General features: G+C 41.8%; 1 protein-coding gene across 1 annotated transcript in view; it reads left to right on the top strand.

Annotated features, from left to right (window-relative positions):
* KCNK9 (potassium two pore domain channel subfamily K member 9) overlaps window positions 1-13,553 on the top strand; it is a 96,717-nt gene extending 83,164 nt beyond the window's left edge. The window contains exon 2 of the mRNA XM_075085892.1: window positions 4,445-13,553. Within this exon, the coding sequence (XP_074941993.1) occupies window positions 4,445-5,286 (842 nt within the window). The 3' untranslated portion in view covers window positions 5,287-13,553. The remainder of the gene's footprint in view (window positions 1-4,444) is intronic.
* The last annotated feature ends 552 nt before the right edge of the window (window positions 13,554-14,105 follow it).

The raw sequence follows: 14,105 nt of genomic DNA, 5'->3' as shown, positions 1-14,105 counted from the left end.
AGTTGGACTTGATGATCCTAGAGGTCTTTTCCAACCTTAATAATTCTATGATTCTATGATTTTATAATCCGGCAAACAAGAAAATAGTATTCCCTTTTTTTCTAGAATTACATATAGATGCACATGGTCTTTGAGAGTTTTTCACCAGAGAACAGACAAGGCCTGGAAAAATCAAAGGCAGGGAAGACCTCAACAGAGTACCCATTTGGTGTCAGCCCTTTCTTTCTGACCCTTTTCATTCCTTGCCTACACCGCCCTGCAGTTCTGCTTGATGTCTGTAGCCCAGCCCTTCCATAACTGGAAGGAGACGGCTTTGGTGATGCATTGATGCTCTGCAGTCCAGAATTGGAGTAGCACTCTGAGACATGACATTTCTTCATGCCAAACTATTCTTCTCAGTGCCAACCCGGATGAGCTCTGTCTTGAAAGCCTAAGCAGCTGGGAGGTATTATGAAAGGGAGAGTACTAATGACATCACTTCCAATCAAGGTGAGAGTTATTTTGACTGTCCTTGATCATTCAAATTATCTATCATTAAATATCAGACAAACCTGTGCGTGCTGTGGTCATATTGCTGTATTGTGGGACCTCAGCAAACTGGTTAGTGTACTGGAGTAGTATAGGTAATATTTACCTAGGTGTGGTCCAATGTAAAACTCCATTTTTACCTTTCTTACTGTTACCTCAGCCCCATGGCCTGTTAGGGGATGCATTTGCTATACCTAATTTTAAGGTCTTCTGTTTGATTTTTCTTCTTCACCACAGAAGAGTGAGAAATACCAATGTCATGCTTAACCTTTCTATTTCTCTTTAAGCTTTGTGTTTCTTATGCTTCACATGGAGTCATCACTTTATACTCTGGTAAAGGGCAGTGGCATTCTTGTAGAGGAACTTAGGCTGAATTTTGGTAGCTGAAATCTGCTACCAAGGCAGTTGCTTCTGCTTCTGCCTTGACACAAGTAAAACCCAACTACGTGGAGACTGACCCAGTGCACTGCAGAGGGCTATTTTCCGGCATTAATGATCCTCTGTGTCCCTCTTCCCCTGGCAATTACTGACCTTCTCATTTTTCTCAGAGGCAGTCTCTGATGTTAAGAAGACAGTGGTTTGTTTTAAATTTGAGATTTACTGAATTTCAGAGAACATGCACTTGCTGGAGTTTACTTTTCATGTATTGCTCTCTGTATGGCAGGATAGATTCTGTAATGCTAAAGTTATGGAGAGTTAAGTCTGTCTTTGGTGTATTTCGAAACCCCTCATTTCAGAGTGCTAAAAGCAATGACTGAGGTGCCTATTATTTAAAGCCATATTGCACTGGAGAAATATATGACTCTGATCCCCTGTACTTGAATCTGTTTGTAAAGTCTTACTACAGCTTCATGAATAAAGTACTTTCTTTACCCCAGCTTCATGGTGAAAATACGGTAAAAGACATTTATCTGATATTGTGGAAAGTGAGTGTGACGTGGGGCAGAATAGAAATCAGAATTTCTGGATATTCTGTCTACCTATGTGGATAGGAGAGAAATTATAGCCTGTGTCTGTGCTTTCCTTTCTGTAAAACAGGGATATGGATATACTCCTATCTTGTGGGAGAGCTGTGAGTCCCAAGTTAATTACAAAGTCTGTGACAAATCTTAGAAATTCAACTGAAGATAGTGTGTCAGCATATAATATTAATGTTTTATAACCTCCGTAAACTGTCTCTGTGGATACCTTTGGAGAGAGGGATATAGTGATATCAAAAGAAATCTTTTTTCACCCCAACCATTTTCTTTAGAACCCGAAGTGAAAGCTGTTTCTACCAACTGCCATCTCTGCAACCATCTGGAAAATCACATTTTCTGAAGCTTTCCTTCTCTTTATCAGCTGTAACTAAAGCTATAAAATGGGAAGATGTCCCTGGTTTAATTAACACCCCTGTAGTTCAAAAGCTGATCTTAGTAATGAGAGGCAATTATAGCCTTTATTGAGGGACAGTCAGGTGGAACAAACCCAGCATCAATCTATTGAAGACACTTCCCTTTCCAGCTAATTTGGAAATGCTTTTTTATGATGAACAGGCTACCTGGCCCAATACAACAGGTGAATCTCTTTGTTTTGTAACCTAAAAAGAACTTCCTGTTTTGATTTATGTGCTTCTTTGTAGACTGGTTTTTGCATCCCATCCATCTGCCAACAGCTAGCAACTGAGCTAAGGAAATACCTGATGCTTTTTGGAGGGCATTCTTGCTGGTTTTCTCATTTTATTTTCCTGTCCACTGTTGCTTTTCATCTTGAAGGTTGCCTGGTGTTCATATTTTTGTTCTAGCAATACTGCAGACTCTGTGGTGCTCTCACATCCTCAGGGCTATGCAGAGTTCTGATCTCTGCCCTCAGAAATAATGGGATAGAGCTAGAGAAGGTCCAGGGAAGGACATCAAAGGCATGTGATTTCTGCTATATGAGCTAAAAGGGCTGTGGCTCCAGTTCAGATGGGAGACAACTGAGGGCAGAGGTAAAGCTGAGTTTAGCTGAAGTCATGCAGGTGATGGATAAGGTAGGTACAGAAGTCTAATAGTAGAGCTAATGGGCTTTAGCTGAAACAAGGAGGCCTTCTTGAAATTATGCAATACTTTTTTACGCAGCAGACAGTGAACTTCTGGAATCTGTTGCCACAGGAGGTTGGGGCGGTAGGCAGTGTCAACACGTTAAAAAAAAATAAGACAAATTCAGAGCAGCAGGTCCATAACCTGAGTCTAAAGGTGTTGGGCAGGGATGAGGCAGTACAATGGGAATGGTCTGCAGAGAATAGCCATGCTCTTCTAGTCTGCCTCAGTAGTATCTCAGGTGCTGTCTAGCTTCTGCTCTGTAAGCATGTGGGTCTGCTGTATGCCCTGTGTTCCATCTGCCAGCCCTCTATGGATATCCTGATAGCTATGGGGTCTCAGATAATGTTAGGTACCTCTTTCTATAAAGCCAATCTAAACCCGCAGTGTCTACACTGCAGGCTCCTACACTGGAGCTAGTCACTGAAGGTGGAGCTCTACTCATGATTAAGACACCTGCATTCAGCTGTTTGCACGTAGTTGTCTACCTGTGCAGTAGGTGTCTAAATTCTTTGGCAGTCAACAGATGTCTAGTCAGTCTAATGGGGACCTAACGAATACAATCAATGGAACAGTCAGTACCGTCCTTTCATCTTGCCATAAGGTAGACTTGGGATGGTCAGTTAAATAACTCACTACTGGCTGTTTTCATTAAATCTTTATTGACTATAATGGGAGCTTGGGCACCTAGCACGCACACAAGATACCAAAATTTAAGTATATTAATCCTGAACTGAGTTCTGTCCCTAGACTTCTGTTACAATGTCTGTAGTGAAATGGGCACCTCCTGAGAAGAACTCATTGACCTGCTTTAGACACCTAGGTGTAGATGAGATAAACTGCACCTGGGAAGTGCATATTTCTATTCATTGGCTTTAAGGGGAGTCTAGGTAGTGGTATTCAAGTGATCAGTGCACACCGAGGCCAGGTGAGTCCCAGCCATCCCATTTTGGAGACTTTGGAACTATCAGTTAGAATCTTAGCTGTAAGAAATGCCATTTTTTAAAGCACCATGATGTGAAAAAGTGAAATTATAATTTCAGAACAGACACACACACACACACCCTTTATGGTTTGATTTAGAATAAAGGTTTAGCCATGATTTTACTATCTGTAAACTATGCTGCAAAACATGCTACATCCTCTCTTCCGGATTAGTTTAATACCCTAACAAAATTGCCTTTGCCACACTAGCTGAAAAAGCTGTAAACTATAAAACAAGATGGTAAGTTGTTTATTCTTCAATAATTAAAGATAGAGCAGGCATTAAACCCCTAAAGTCCTATGGTGTTCCAGCAGTGGGTGGCTTTCATAGCGTGTCTAGGAGAAAGGTTTGCTCAGTATGGAAGAGTTTGGAAAGGAATTTCTTTGGTCATTGGGTCTGTGGATGTTGTTAACTCTGTGCTGCCAGCAGACTCGGAATTTGGATGCCACCAGTGCACTCTGGTTTTGAGACAGGGCAACACCAACTCCTCTCAAAAATACTGTAGGCAAGTCAACCTATTTCCAATGTTTCCGCTATTGCACGCGATACGGGATGGATGTGAAATTTCTTTAGGAAATGAATGCGATATAATCTTGCTTAGGAGACTGCACAGTTCTTTGAGGTAGGATGGATTGGCCGTTCTTTTGTCTTTCCCACTCCTGTGTGTGCAACTTTGTTGTTCTGTGTCTTGTTTGCTTCGGATGGAGGATGTGGGCGAGGAGATAGGAAGATTGTGTGGCTGCAATGTTCCCGGAGCTTTGGATCTGGCTCCAGCATCAGTGTCTCTGCGATTCACATGGCTTGCATGAAGGGGGAGCTGTAGTCATCACCTGCCTTGCTGACTGTCCTGTCTTTTCATTCCCCCTCCCAGGTTATGGACATGCTGCCCCAGGAACGGATGCGGGGAAGGCCTTTTGCATGTTCTATGCGGTCCTGGGGATCCCACTGACACTCGTCATGTTCCAGAGCTTGGGCGAGCGCATGAACACCTTCGTCAAGTACCTCTTGAAACGCATCAAAAAATGCTGTGGGATGAGGAGCACCGAGGTCTCCATGGAAAACATGGTCACTGTGGGTTTCTTCTCCTGCATGGGAACACTCTGCATTGGAGCAGCAGCCTTTTCCCAGTACGAGGAATGGAGCTTTTTCCACGCTTACTATTACTGCTTTATAACATTGACTACGATAGGGTTTGGAGACTATGTGGCCCTGCAGACCAAAGGGGCCCTTCAAAAGAAGCCTCTCTACGTGGCTTTTAGCTTTATGTACATTCTAGTGGGGTTGACAGTCATTGGGGCATTTCTAAATCTGGTTGTTCTCAGGTTCTTAACCATGAACAGCGAGGACGAGAGGCGGGATGCCGAGGAACGGGCGTCCCTGGCTGGGAACCGCAACAGCATGATTATCCACATCCAAGAGGACTCCCAGCATGGTCGGCCACGGTACAAGGCTGAAGTAACAGACCTTCAGTCAGTTTGTTCCTGCATGTGTTACAGGTCCCATGAGTACACCAGCCGGGTGGTGTCCCACCAAAATTCGTTCAGCTCAAAGCTGAACCCCCAGTACTTTCACTCCATCTCTTACAAGATAGAGGAGATCTCGCCAAGCACATTAAAAAACAGCCTTTTCCCATCTCCTGTCAGCTCCATCTCACCTGGGTTGCACAGCTTTACAGATAACCACAGGCTGATGAAAAGGCGAAAGTCCATTTAAAGGGATTTGTCTTCTTTTGCTTTCCTTGTTTTCCCCAGTTCTCTGTTGTTTTGGGTTTTTTGTTCCTTGAGTGAGACGGAGCGAGGCCAAAGGGAGTAGAGAAAGCCAGTCCTCCTCTGAGACTCAGCTCTTGAGCATGAAGCATGGATTATTACTGTTCCAGCAAAGTATGCCTTACATTACCCCCTTGGTGGATGTCAGAGGATTCAAGGTGACGTGAAGTGGGTACCAAATCCAAAGTTGCACACACAGCTGGGAGCCTTCATGTGCCAGTGGCACTCCTGACCTAATAAACTATTTTCCTCACGAGCAGGTTGCAGCGTGCGTGCGTGCTTGCGTGCGTGGTGGGCGTGTGCGTGTGGGCGTGTGCGTGCGGGCAATTCCACGACTAGTGCCATGTGACAAAAATTAAAGCATCAGGTATTATTTTTTTTTTTTCCCTTGAAGCAATTGTGTTCCAGCCTGCTTTTAACTTTTAGATTGCTTCCAAAAAGAACGGGGAGGGTGGGAGGGGAGCCAATTGGTTTTATTTTTTGCCAAGACAAGCATGCGCCATAAGCAGTCAATATACCAGGTGTATCATGATAAATTTTTTAATGCTAGATTTTAGACTGTATTAACATTAAAAAAAAAAGGCAGGAAAAGATGGATCATTTTAGCTTGCCAGTTCAAAATTAAAAAAAAAAAAAAAAATAAAGCATGCACTTTGTAAAACTGGTATGCATAATAAAAACAAAGAAAAACTAGCAATGGAATTAATAATCAAAAGCAAATAATCCTATTGATTTAACTATATTTACTTTTATCATTTTCAACTGTTCCAACAATTTGAAAGTGGGATTTTTAAGATAAATTGAGAGAATTGTTGGAACTAAAGAGTATTTTGTTATTTTTTTTTATTATTATTATTATTATTATTATTATTGTTATTATTATTATTATTATTATTATTATTATTATTTTGTGCAGCAATTACCTGCATGAATAGGAACTATATTTTTTTGAATGCTTGGATTAGGATGGGTATAAATAGCTGGATCTATATTTTTTTCTTACATAATAGTGACAGGGCATTCCTTGTTTTAAATAAAAAAATAAAGATGATTGTCTCTAAATGCTTTTGATTTGTAAATAATGGAAAGCCTTTGTTGGTCTCAGGAAGAATTCAAGGGACAGTATCTTGTGTTTGGCTCACTGGGAACTTGTGAGATTAGATGTGGTATTGCTTTTTTGCGAGGCAGAAAGGCAAAACGCATTTCGCAGTTAATGGGCAAAAGCACTTTTACTCCAGTGTTTGCAGGGTAACATTGGGAGTGATTGCGTTGGCAAGTCGTAGTGGAGGATGTTGAGACCATGTCATAGAGTTGTTCCTTGGAGGTTGTCCATCTCTCGGTTGTTCATCTGGACCAAACAGACTTTACAGAACCGAATTAGAGGCCTAATCCAGCTCCCTTTTAAGACAATAGGAATTTGCAATGATTACATGGGATTTAGTGCTTTGGCAGATTTACCTTTGATTTGACAGGGGTAGGACTGAGAGTTTTATGAACCTGCACCTTTGTCTCTGATTTAATCCTATCTTTTAAATCACCTTCCGTGTTAAGCTGCCATACAAATCCCATCTTTTTTTGGCACTAATCACCTCCTTCTGATTCAACCATCTTGTGCTCTCAGTGTAAAAGCAATAATCTCTTTTGTTTTCTTAAATTAGATGGTGTGTTCTTGTACAAGTCCCAGCTCTGAGCTCTGTGTGCTGATGGATGTTGATACCCTTTCAAAGAGGCATCTATAAAGAGCATTAATAGGGAGGAATGAGGAATGTCATTCCTCCTCTGTTCTTTTCTCCCTGGCTTTAAATTATTAGCTATATCAGATAGATACGTTCATGTTCTCCTAATTTCCATATCTGTGTTTCAACAAGGAAATGAAAAGCAAGTATCCATGACATTGACTCCCCTATGCAGCTTCCTTTGGGCTTATAAATTTGTGTGGCATGAGAACCTCCATTAAGATTAGTAGAAGAAATAACTTAGGATTCTTAACGAGGATGGATGAGGATGGACTTTTTCTGCCTAACGTACAGGGATAACATCCTTCAGCACAGTAGGACAGCACGCTGGGTGCATTAACGCTGTGCTGCTGGTCCCATGTCCTAAGGCAGATGCTGATGGCAGAGGTACTGAAGCAAGGGTACCTAGAAAAGCAGTTTCAGGATGTGTTAAACCACCGCAGTGATTGGCATCTAGAAGCAGGTTTCCATGAGGGTGACCCACAGGGTTCACAGTACTGCCTAGATTCACTTTTCTAGTCTTTGCCTGTGGCATCCCAGAAGTGCAAATAAATGTAGGTTTCTTTTCCTGCTAAGGAAGTAAGAAAAAGAATGCCAGGAAAATACACTTCTGTATTGTGTACGACTGCTGGATGTATCTGACACTGGCGAAATGCAGGAGAAGTTTGGGATTTTGCAGAACTCGAGTGAAATTCTCTCTGCCTACCAAAGGAGAACTGTAAAAGGACTTTCAGCAAAAGAATTTAAACAGTTTTGTGAAAACATATTACATCATATAAAGTATTGGTTACCTTTGTCCTATTTTTCCTTCAAGAACAGAGGGAAATTCTATTTCTGCTGCATATAAAAATAATATTTAATGTCTTACAAATCACATTGAACTCCAGAAGTTCAAAGCTGTTACATACTCTAGCTAATTTTTACTAAATCTTCCTTCTGGAACCATAAATGAAGAGTAAATTTTAATACATGGTGTATTTAACCAGGGGAGAAACTGACCTTGGCATGTCATGGGTTATCAGCCACTTAGAGTCTTTGCATTAAAACTCAATAGCTTTATAAAAGCTCTGCTTTAGCTTAGTCAAAGTTTATGGACATGGTTGAAGAAATCTATGTGTGTCGATATGAAGGAGCCAGAGTAGGTGTCCGTAGTGACACTTTTAAGTCTAAAAGCTGTAATGACCGTGTATGTGGGAAAGTGTTTTGCTAAAATGTATCTGCATTGCTTAGGATTTTAAAATATGTTTATTTATTTTTATTTTCTGCCTGAAGAACCTGCAGTTCTGTCCAATCTATATTTTTGTTACACCCAAGATTTTGAAGCGGCAAGGCATTGCCTTTGCAAGACTCCACGCATTGAGATGTTTGCATGAGCTCTTGCAGGACGTTGCTTTGTGAGCAGCCACAAATGCAAGGACCCTCATGAGTACACATCAGTACACCAGGCTAAATATGCTTCTCTCTTTCATTGTTTTTTGGTTCTTGACTGATGTGTGAATACTGACTTGGGCTGCCTGGAGCTGGAACAGAGGGTATCGTGCAAGGGAAGCTTTTGTCCAAGGTTAATCCCAGCTTTTCAGTTACACATGAAAAATCAGTCAGTGAAAGGTGAGCTGATTTTTGTCTGCTGTGTCTCTGACTTCTTATTGCCCTACATGAATACCAGCTTTCCTCCCACAACACTGCTTTTCACAAAATATTTTCTCTGGTACATTATTAGCTTTGTTCCACTTAAGACACTATTTCTTTCAGAACAACCTCTCTTACTTGCTACTTGCTCTTTTGAAATTCAGCTAGAAGCAGGTAGTAGTGGGGCTGCTTATGACAAGGCATCCTAATACCCAAAACACCTAACCTGTGTTTCCGTAGCACACCCACATCTGCTATCACTTTGTGATGCACTCGCATTCCCCAGAGTCTCATTTCCCCTACCCTTCCCGATTATTAAACATTAGAAATAATAATAATAAATCAGATTAGACTATTTGTGTCACACTAATGTGCTCCTCATCAAAACAACACAAATTTAGCTCCCTGCTGTCGACTTCGATTATATAACAACCCTATTATCCTACCATATTTCGTATTATCATCAAAGGGAAAAATCAGTTTGATCAGTGAAGCACCAAAAAAGCTTTGACTGAGCATACTGTGATATGGAAACAAAAGAGGAAACTTAATAGAACAATGCAGGCACAAGTCTCCTCTTGGTCTTCGTCACTGCATAAGGAAGATCCTGACTGATCTAACTGGGGCTGCCTTGCCAGAACTTTGTACATATACATATGCTTTACAGGGAGGACTGTAATGGGACAGCTCTAGAAGGGGTGTTTGGATGTTACTTCAAAGGTCCAAAATGCATTCTTTGTTGTTAATGAATGGAGATGATGTACAGTGACCTTCATCAGTAGAATCCTGTCTGGACTCCTCTGTAACAGCTCATTAGGGCAAAATCAGCAACATTTAAAAAAAAAAAAAAAGGCAAGAGAGAAGTGGCCACGTTAATCTACTGTATTGTAGGTTGTCTCGTTAGTTTCCTAATGCTTCGACCAAAGAAATGCCAGGGCAGTAATCAAGATTATTGTGATTCAAACCTAAGCAAGGTAATTTCTTGTTTTCTCTGACAAATTTGAAAGCTTTTGTGATGCATCATTTGTTGCTAAAAGCTTAAAAAAACCCAGTCAGTGGAACCAAAATGGAGGATGAAAGTGTTCCCGAATGATTTGGTGTGTGCAAACCAGAGGGCAGGGACTTGGGTGGATGTAGCTTTCACTTGAAGTTTATGTCCTCATTTAGCTTTATGTAATATTCCTGTTCATATTAGGATCTAATTAAGATGGTCATTTAAAATCTTTATGAGGAAGCCAGACCAGAGAGATGTGTTGGAGTGTCTCCATTACACTAATGTTATAGACTTTTTAATGCATATTTCAACAAGACACTTACTGACTGGAATATTGCACAAATTACAATGACAATCACACCGCCACTACTTTCATCAACTAGAGGTGCACAACACTCCCAGAACTGAAAAAAAAAACCCCTGCTTTTCTGACCAGTCTGCCTGTCACCTAACCTTAATATCAAACTTTATTTAGGGAACTTCAGCAAGATAAAGTGTATAAAAAGGATGAGCCATCATAACAATACACCAAAATCAAAACAAGTAGAATAATGACATTGGGCATGGAGAAATTGATTACGGATGGAAGGTGCTCTGGGACTCTTATGCTAGCTAATCTGAGCTCAGAGGCTGAATTAAAACTATGAAAACTGATGGTACCCTTTGCCAAAATACAGTTTGCAATTATTTAAGATGTAGGTAATGAACATGGCAGAGGAACTTTCACCCAGAAAAGTAGTAGGAGGGCAAAAAGAAAGATGGAAAGAAAGAAATTGTCAACAGCAGGGCTCGTTATGTTCTTTCCAGTTGAAATCACAGTGAGGTGATGCTGAAGGCTGTTGTGCTTTGATATGGGTAGAATCAGTCTGGGAGACTGACTGACCTCTGCTCAGTCAAGATCTATCAACTGTTTCACTGATTGCTGCTGGTAAGGGGATTCATGGAGTTCTTGATCCTCTGGTCAGGTTTTTGCAGCTGTCTTCACTGAAATCAGGATTTTATTCAGCCAGCCCATCCTGAGCAGTGCTGGTGCCTGTGATAAATTATGTTAAGTCATGCTATTTCCTTTAGCGCTGCTCCTAAGTGCAAGGGCTCAGTAGGATGTAAGCAAACTCTTCCTTTCTCTAAAGCCTGGCGTGTCAGAACCTTCCTCTGAAGCCAGTGGGTGCTTTTCTAAAGCTAAACTTGTTCAAACTGGCCCCAAGTCTTTAACTGTAAATTGTTCCGTGATTGTTACTCTTATTTTTTCCTTTTCTTCAAAGTAGCTTCTCCAAAGCCCCTGACTGATTCTCAGTCAAAGCATATTGTCCTTTGTCCAAATGTCCAAGTCCTGTACATGCACACGTCAATATTCCTTTTGGGGAAAAGTCCAAAATAAAGCTTTGAATTGAGGAGCTTTCAGCATTTGTGTCCCTCTTTCACTGGGAGCTCCACAAAGATTCTCCTTGTGGGTGCTGGAGAATGCAGACATAGGAAATGCATGATGGTTGGGTTTGCACATAACCCAGGTGCTGAGCTGGCTCTGCCGCTGGTGCTCTGGTGCAGCTGCTGAGCTGGCTCTTGCTGGACTATTTTCTGAAGTTGGTGGGTTTATATTGCTGTGAAGTGGCAAGCTACAGAGCAATCAAAACACTATAAGGCTATTTGTGTTCTCACGCGGATTTCCAGTGTGGTCACCCAACTGATTCGGGTGCAATACAATGAGTCCTGATTTGTACTCCTTTACTGAAAGTGGAATGTGAGCCTTTTGCTGTTTGCTGCTAGGTACTGTATCAGTGTGTCCAGCTGGTGCTTACCATGAACAAGGTTTCCTAAGCCTAATGGAGAGCAGAAAGACCTTCAGACAAGAGTCAACCTGTATAATTCATTCTTTATGGAATCCAGTCATCCAAAGCTGTCTGCTAATTTTAGGCTAGAAATACTATCCCTGGAGCCTTCAGCCTTCATTGTCTCTCCTTATGTGAATATTGTAATTAACAAACATCCCAAAGCCCTCCCTCACCTTGCTTTCTGACCATGTAAGGAGTGCTGCCATACATTAACACCCACAACAGATTGGGAGGGAGAAAGGAAAAAGAAAGATTAATGTTGCAATTTCATTTGTAATTAATATTCACAGTTCCAAGCTGTGTTGTCTTTTAGTTCACTTTGAGAAATGCAGAGCAAACAACAGCATGATAACATTTATCGTAGCCGGCTAATTCACAAGTGGAGCTAGCAAATATAATAATTGAATGCTCTATAATGCATCTTCCTCATGCGTGAGCTCTGATACCACTAGCCTGGCTTTGATTCATTGTTTATCTGGTCTGTGGAACAGCTTGCAGTAATTGCTGTATCCAGAGCACTCTACTTGAGGGTAGAAGAGAGATCCATTTCAGACAGCAGCCCTCTGGCCTTCTCCATATGCCCTCCCCCCTTTCCTACCCAGACATTAACTCATTAGCTTGCCATTTCATAGACGTATGTTCAGACCCAAGTTCACCACATTCTGTACTTTCCCCATATCTATTAATGAAAAGCATTATCCTACAGAACTGCACCCTGGGGAGGGAAATGTTCCAGTCTAATTACTACTGACAAAAGAAATCTACAGATTGATTAAAAACAATATACAGGGAATCAAATAAGAAATGCAAAGCACATAAACCTGCACGGGTGAGCTCCACTTCTTCCCTGGCCGGGATGCAATGCATTAGCCTGCGAGGAGAATTTGGGAGCGTGCTTGTTTGGGAGAAGGCCATCAGGCGAAAGGGCAGCAGAAATTATATGAGCAGGCAAAGGGACACAGTGGTTTGGCTCATTGTCTGTAGATCATTGGTAAAGGTCTGTGGCATGGTTTCAAATTAAGGAAGAGCCATGGGTCTTCCGGGGTTAGTCTATTTGCCAGTATCCTCCCAAGCAGGAGTGGCAGGAGGTGTGAGAAGGATGGACTATGGCTGGTTCATGATGGAATGGATTGTCATTGGTGAGACCACATTACCAATGTTTGTGTCAGGCAGGAAGCATGGAATAATGTGTCTTCTAAAGCGCCTTTCCTCTACTATTCTTTGGAAGAGATCAGTTACACCATCCCTCCTATTGCCTGCAGCAAATCTCTACTGTGGCTTAGAAAGATGTGGATTGTGGTATCCTTGTATGTCTTTGATAGCATCTCTCCAGAGCTGTGCCATAGAAATGTGTGGGAAATGCTAAGCTCCTCCAGCTGGGTTCAGGAGGTCACAATATAGCAAAGAAACCTCTTCATATTGACTGAGGTTGGACAGTTTCTACATGTCAAAACATAATCAAAATTGACCTTTAGAGAAATAACATGAATTCATTATTGCTGGCTCTCCCTACAGTGTGGGAATGCAGCTCCTTCATCATAATTATTGTTAAGAAGCTAATTAATCTGATAACAGTATTTAATTAGATTAGCTGAAGTAGAGTGTGTAAATGGTTTTGGCCTCCCAGAGTCTGAAATCGCAAGTCTACAAAATTATTTCCAAAAGGCCTGTTTGGTAATATCGCTGCTGACGTGGAGGTCATGCCATGACTGTCCTATTGACAAGCATCATCTTGGCACATTGAACTGGAGCTGGTCATGGGAGTACCTGGAGAAATGTTTTTAGCTCAGATCCAATATACGCAGTGAGACTCTTAATTCCCACTGAACTAAATAAGTGCTTAAATGTCTTTGTGGAGATAGGCTTGGGGCCTGATTTTGTCTTACCTGTAGAAGAAAGAACTTGTCTTGTGTGTCAGAGAGGTGGGAATATGCAGATGGATGAGCAAGGGGCTGTATTTCAGGATGGAGCACGGTTCTGGTACCCATTTGGTGCAATGGCCAGAGTGTCTCAGCTGTGCTGTCTGGAAAAGGGTTGTGGGATACATTTCCAAACACATCTGGACCACCTGGGGAATAGGGAAGATACAGCTGAGTATCTGTGTCACGGGCTGGATTGATGAGGGCACTGATGCTATGGCATATCCTTCTCCCAAACCCTCTCTGAGCAAGGTTAGAAAAGGCAGAGCAAAAGATTGTATTTCTTCCTGGCCTCTGGGTGACAGCGGACAAGGCTGGTTTCTAACTTGCACACTGGGCAAGAGCTCAGGGCAGCATTCTCCTTCGGAACCAAGACAAGGAACTTTGGTGACAGAGCCTTCAGACAGCCATTTTATCTAATGTTTCCTTTAAAGAACCTAGCACATTTCTCTGGGCTCTCTGATGTGAAGCCCTTCTTCTGAGAGCCCCTTCTGAATGGTGATGTGGGTGAATTGGAGTTTCTAGTTCAGCATGCAGCAGTGGGCCCATCTCATTATCTTCTTCATACCAGTCACCCAAATAGATCTGTGGGGCAGCTCACAGCTATTCATTGCAGTTGTGGCCACCAGAACCTGGCCAAATTCTTCTGATTGCTCTGG

This window comes from Phalacrocorax aristotelis, chromosome 2, assembly GCF_949628215.1.
Source record: "Phalacrocorax aristotelis chromosome 2, bGulAri2.1, whole genome shotgun sequence".
Taxonomy (NCBI): domain Eukaryota; kingdom Metazoa; phylum Chordata; class Aves; order Suliformes; family Phalacrocoracidae; genus Phalacrocorax; species Phalacrocorax aristotelis.
The sequence above is the reverse complement of the archived record's forward strand: the minus strand, read 5'-3'. Positions and strand labels throughout refer to the sequence as shown.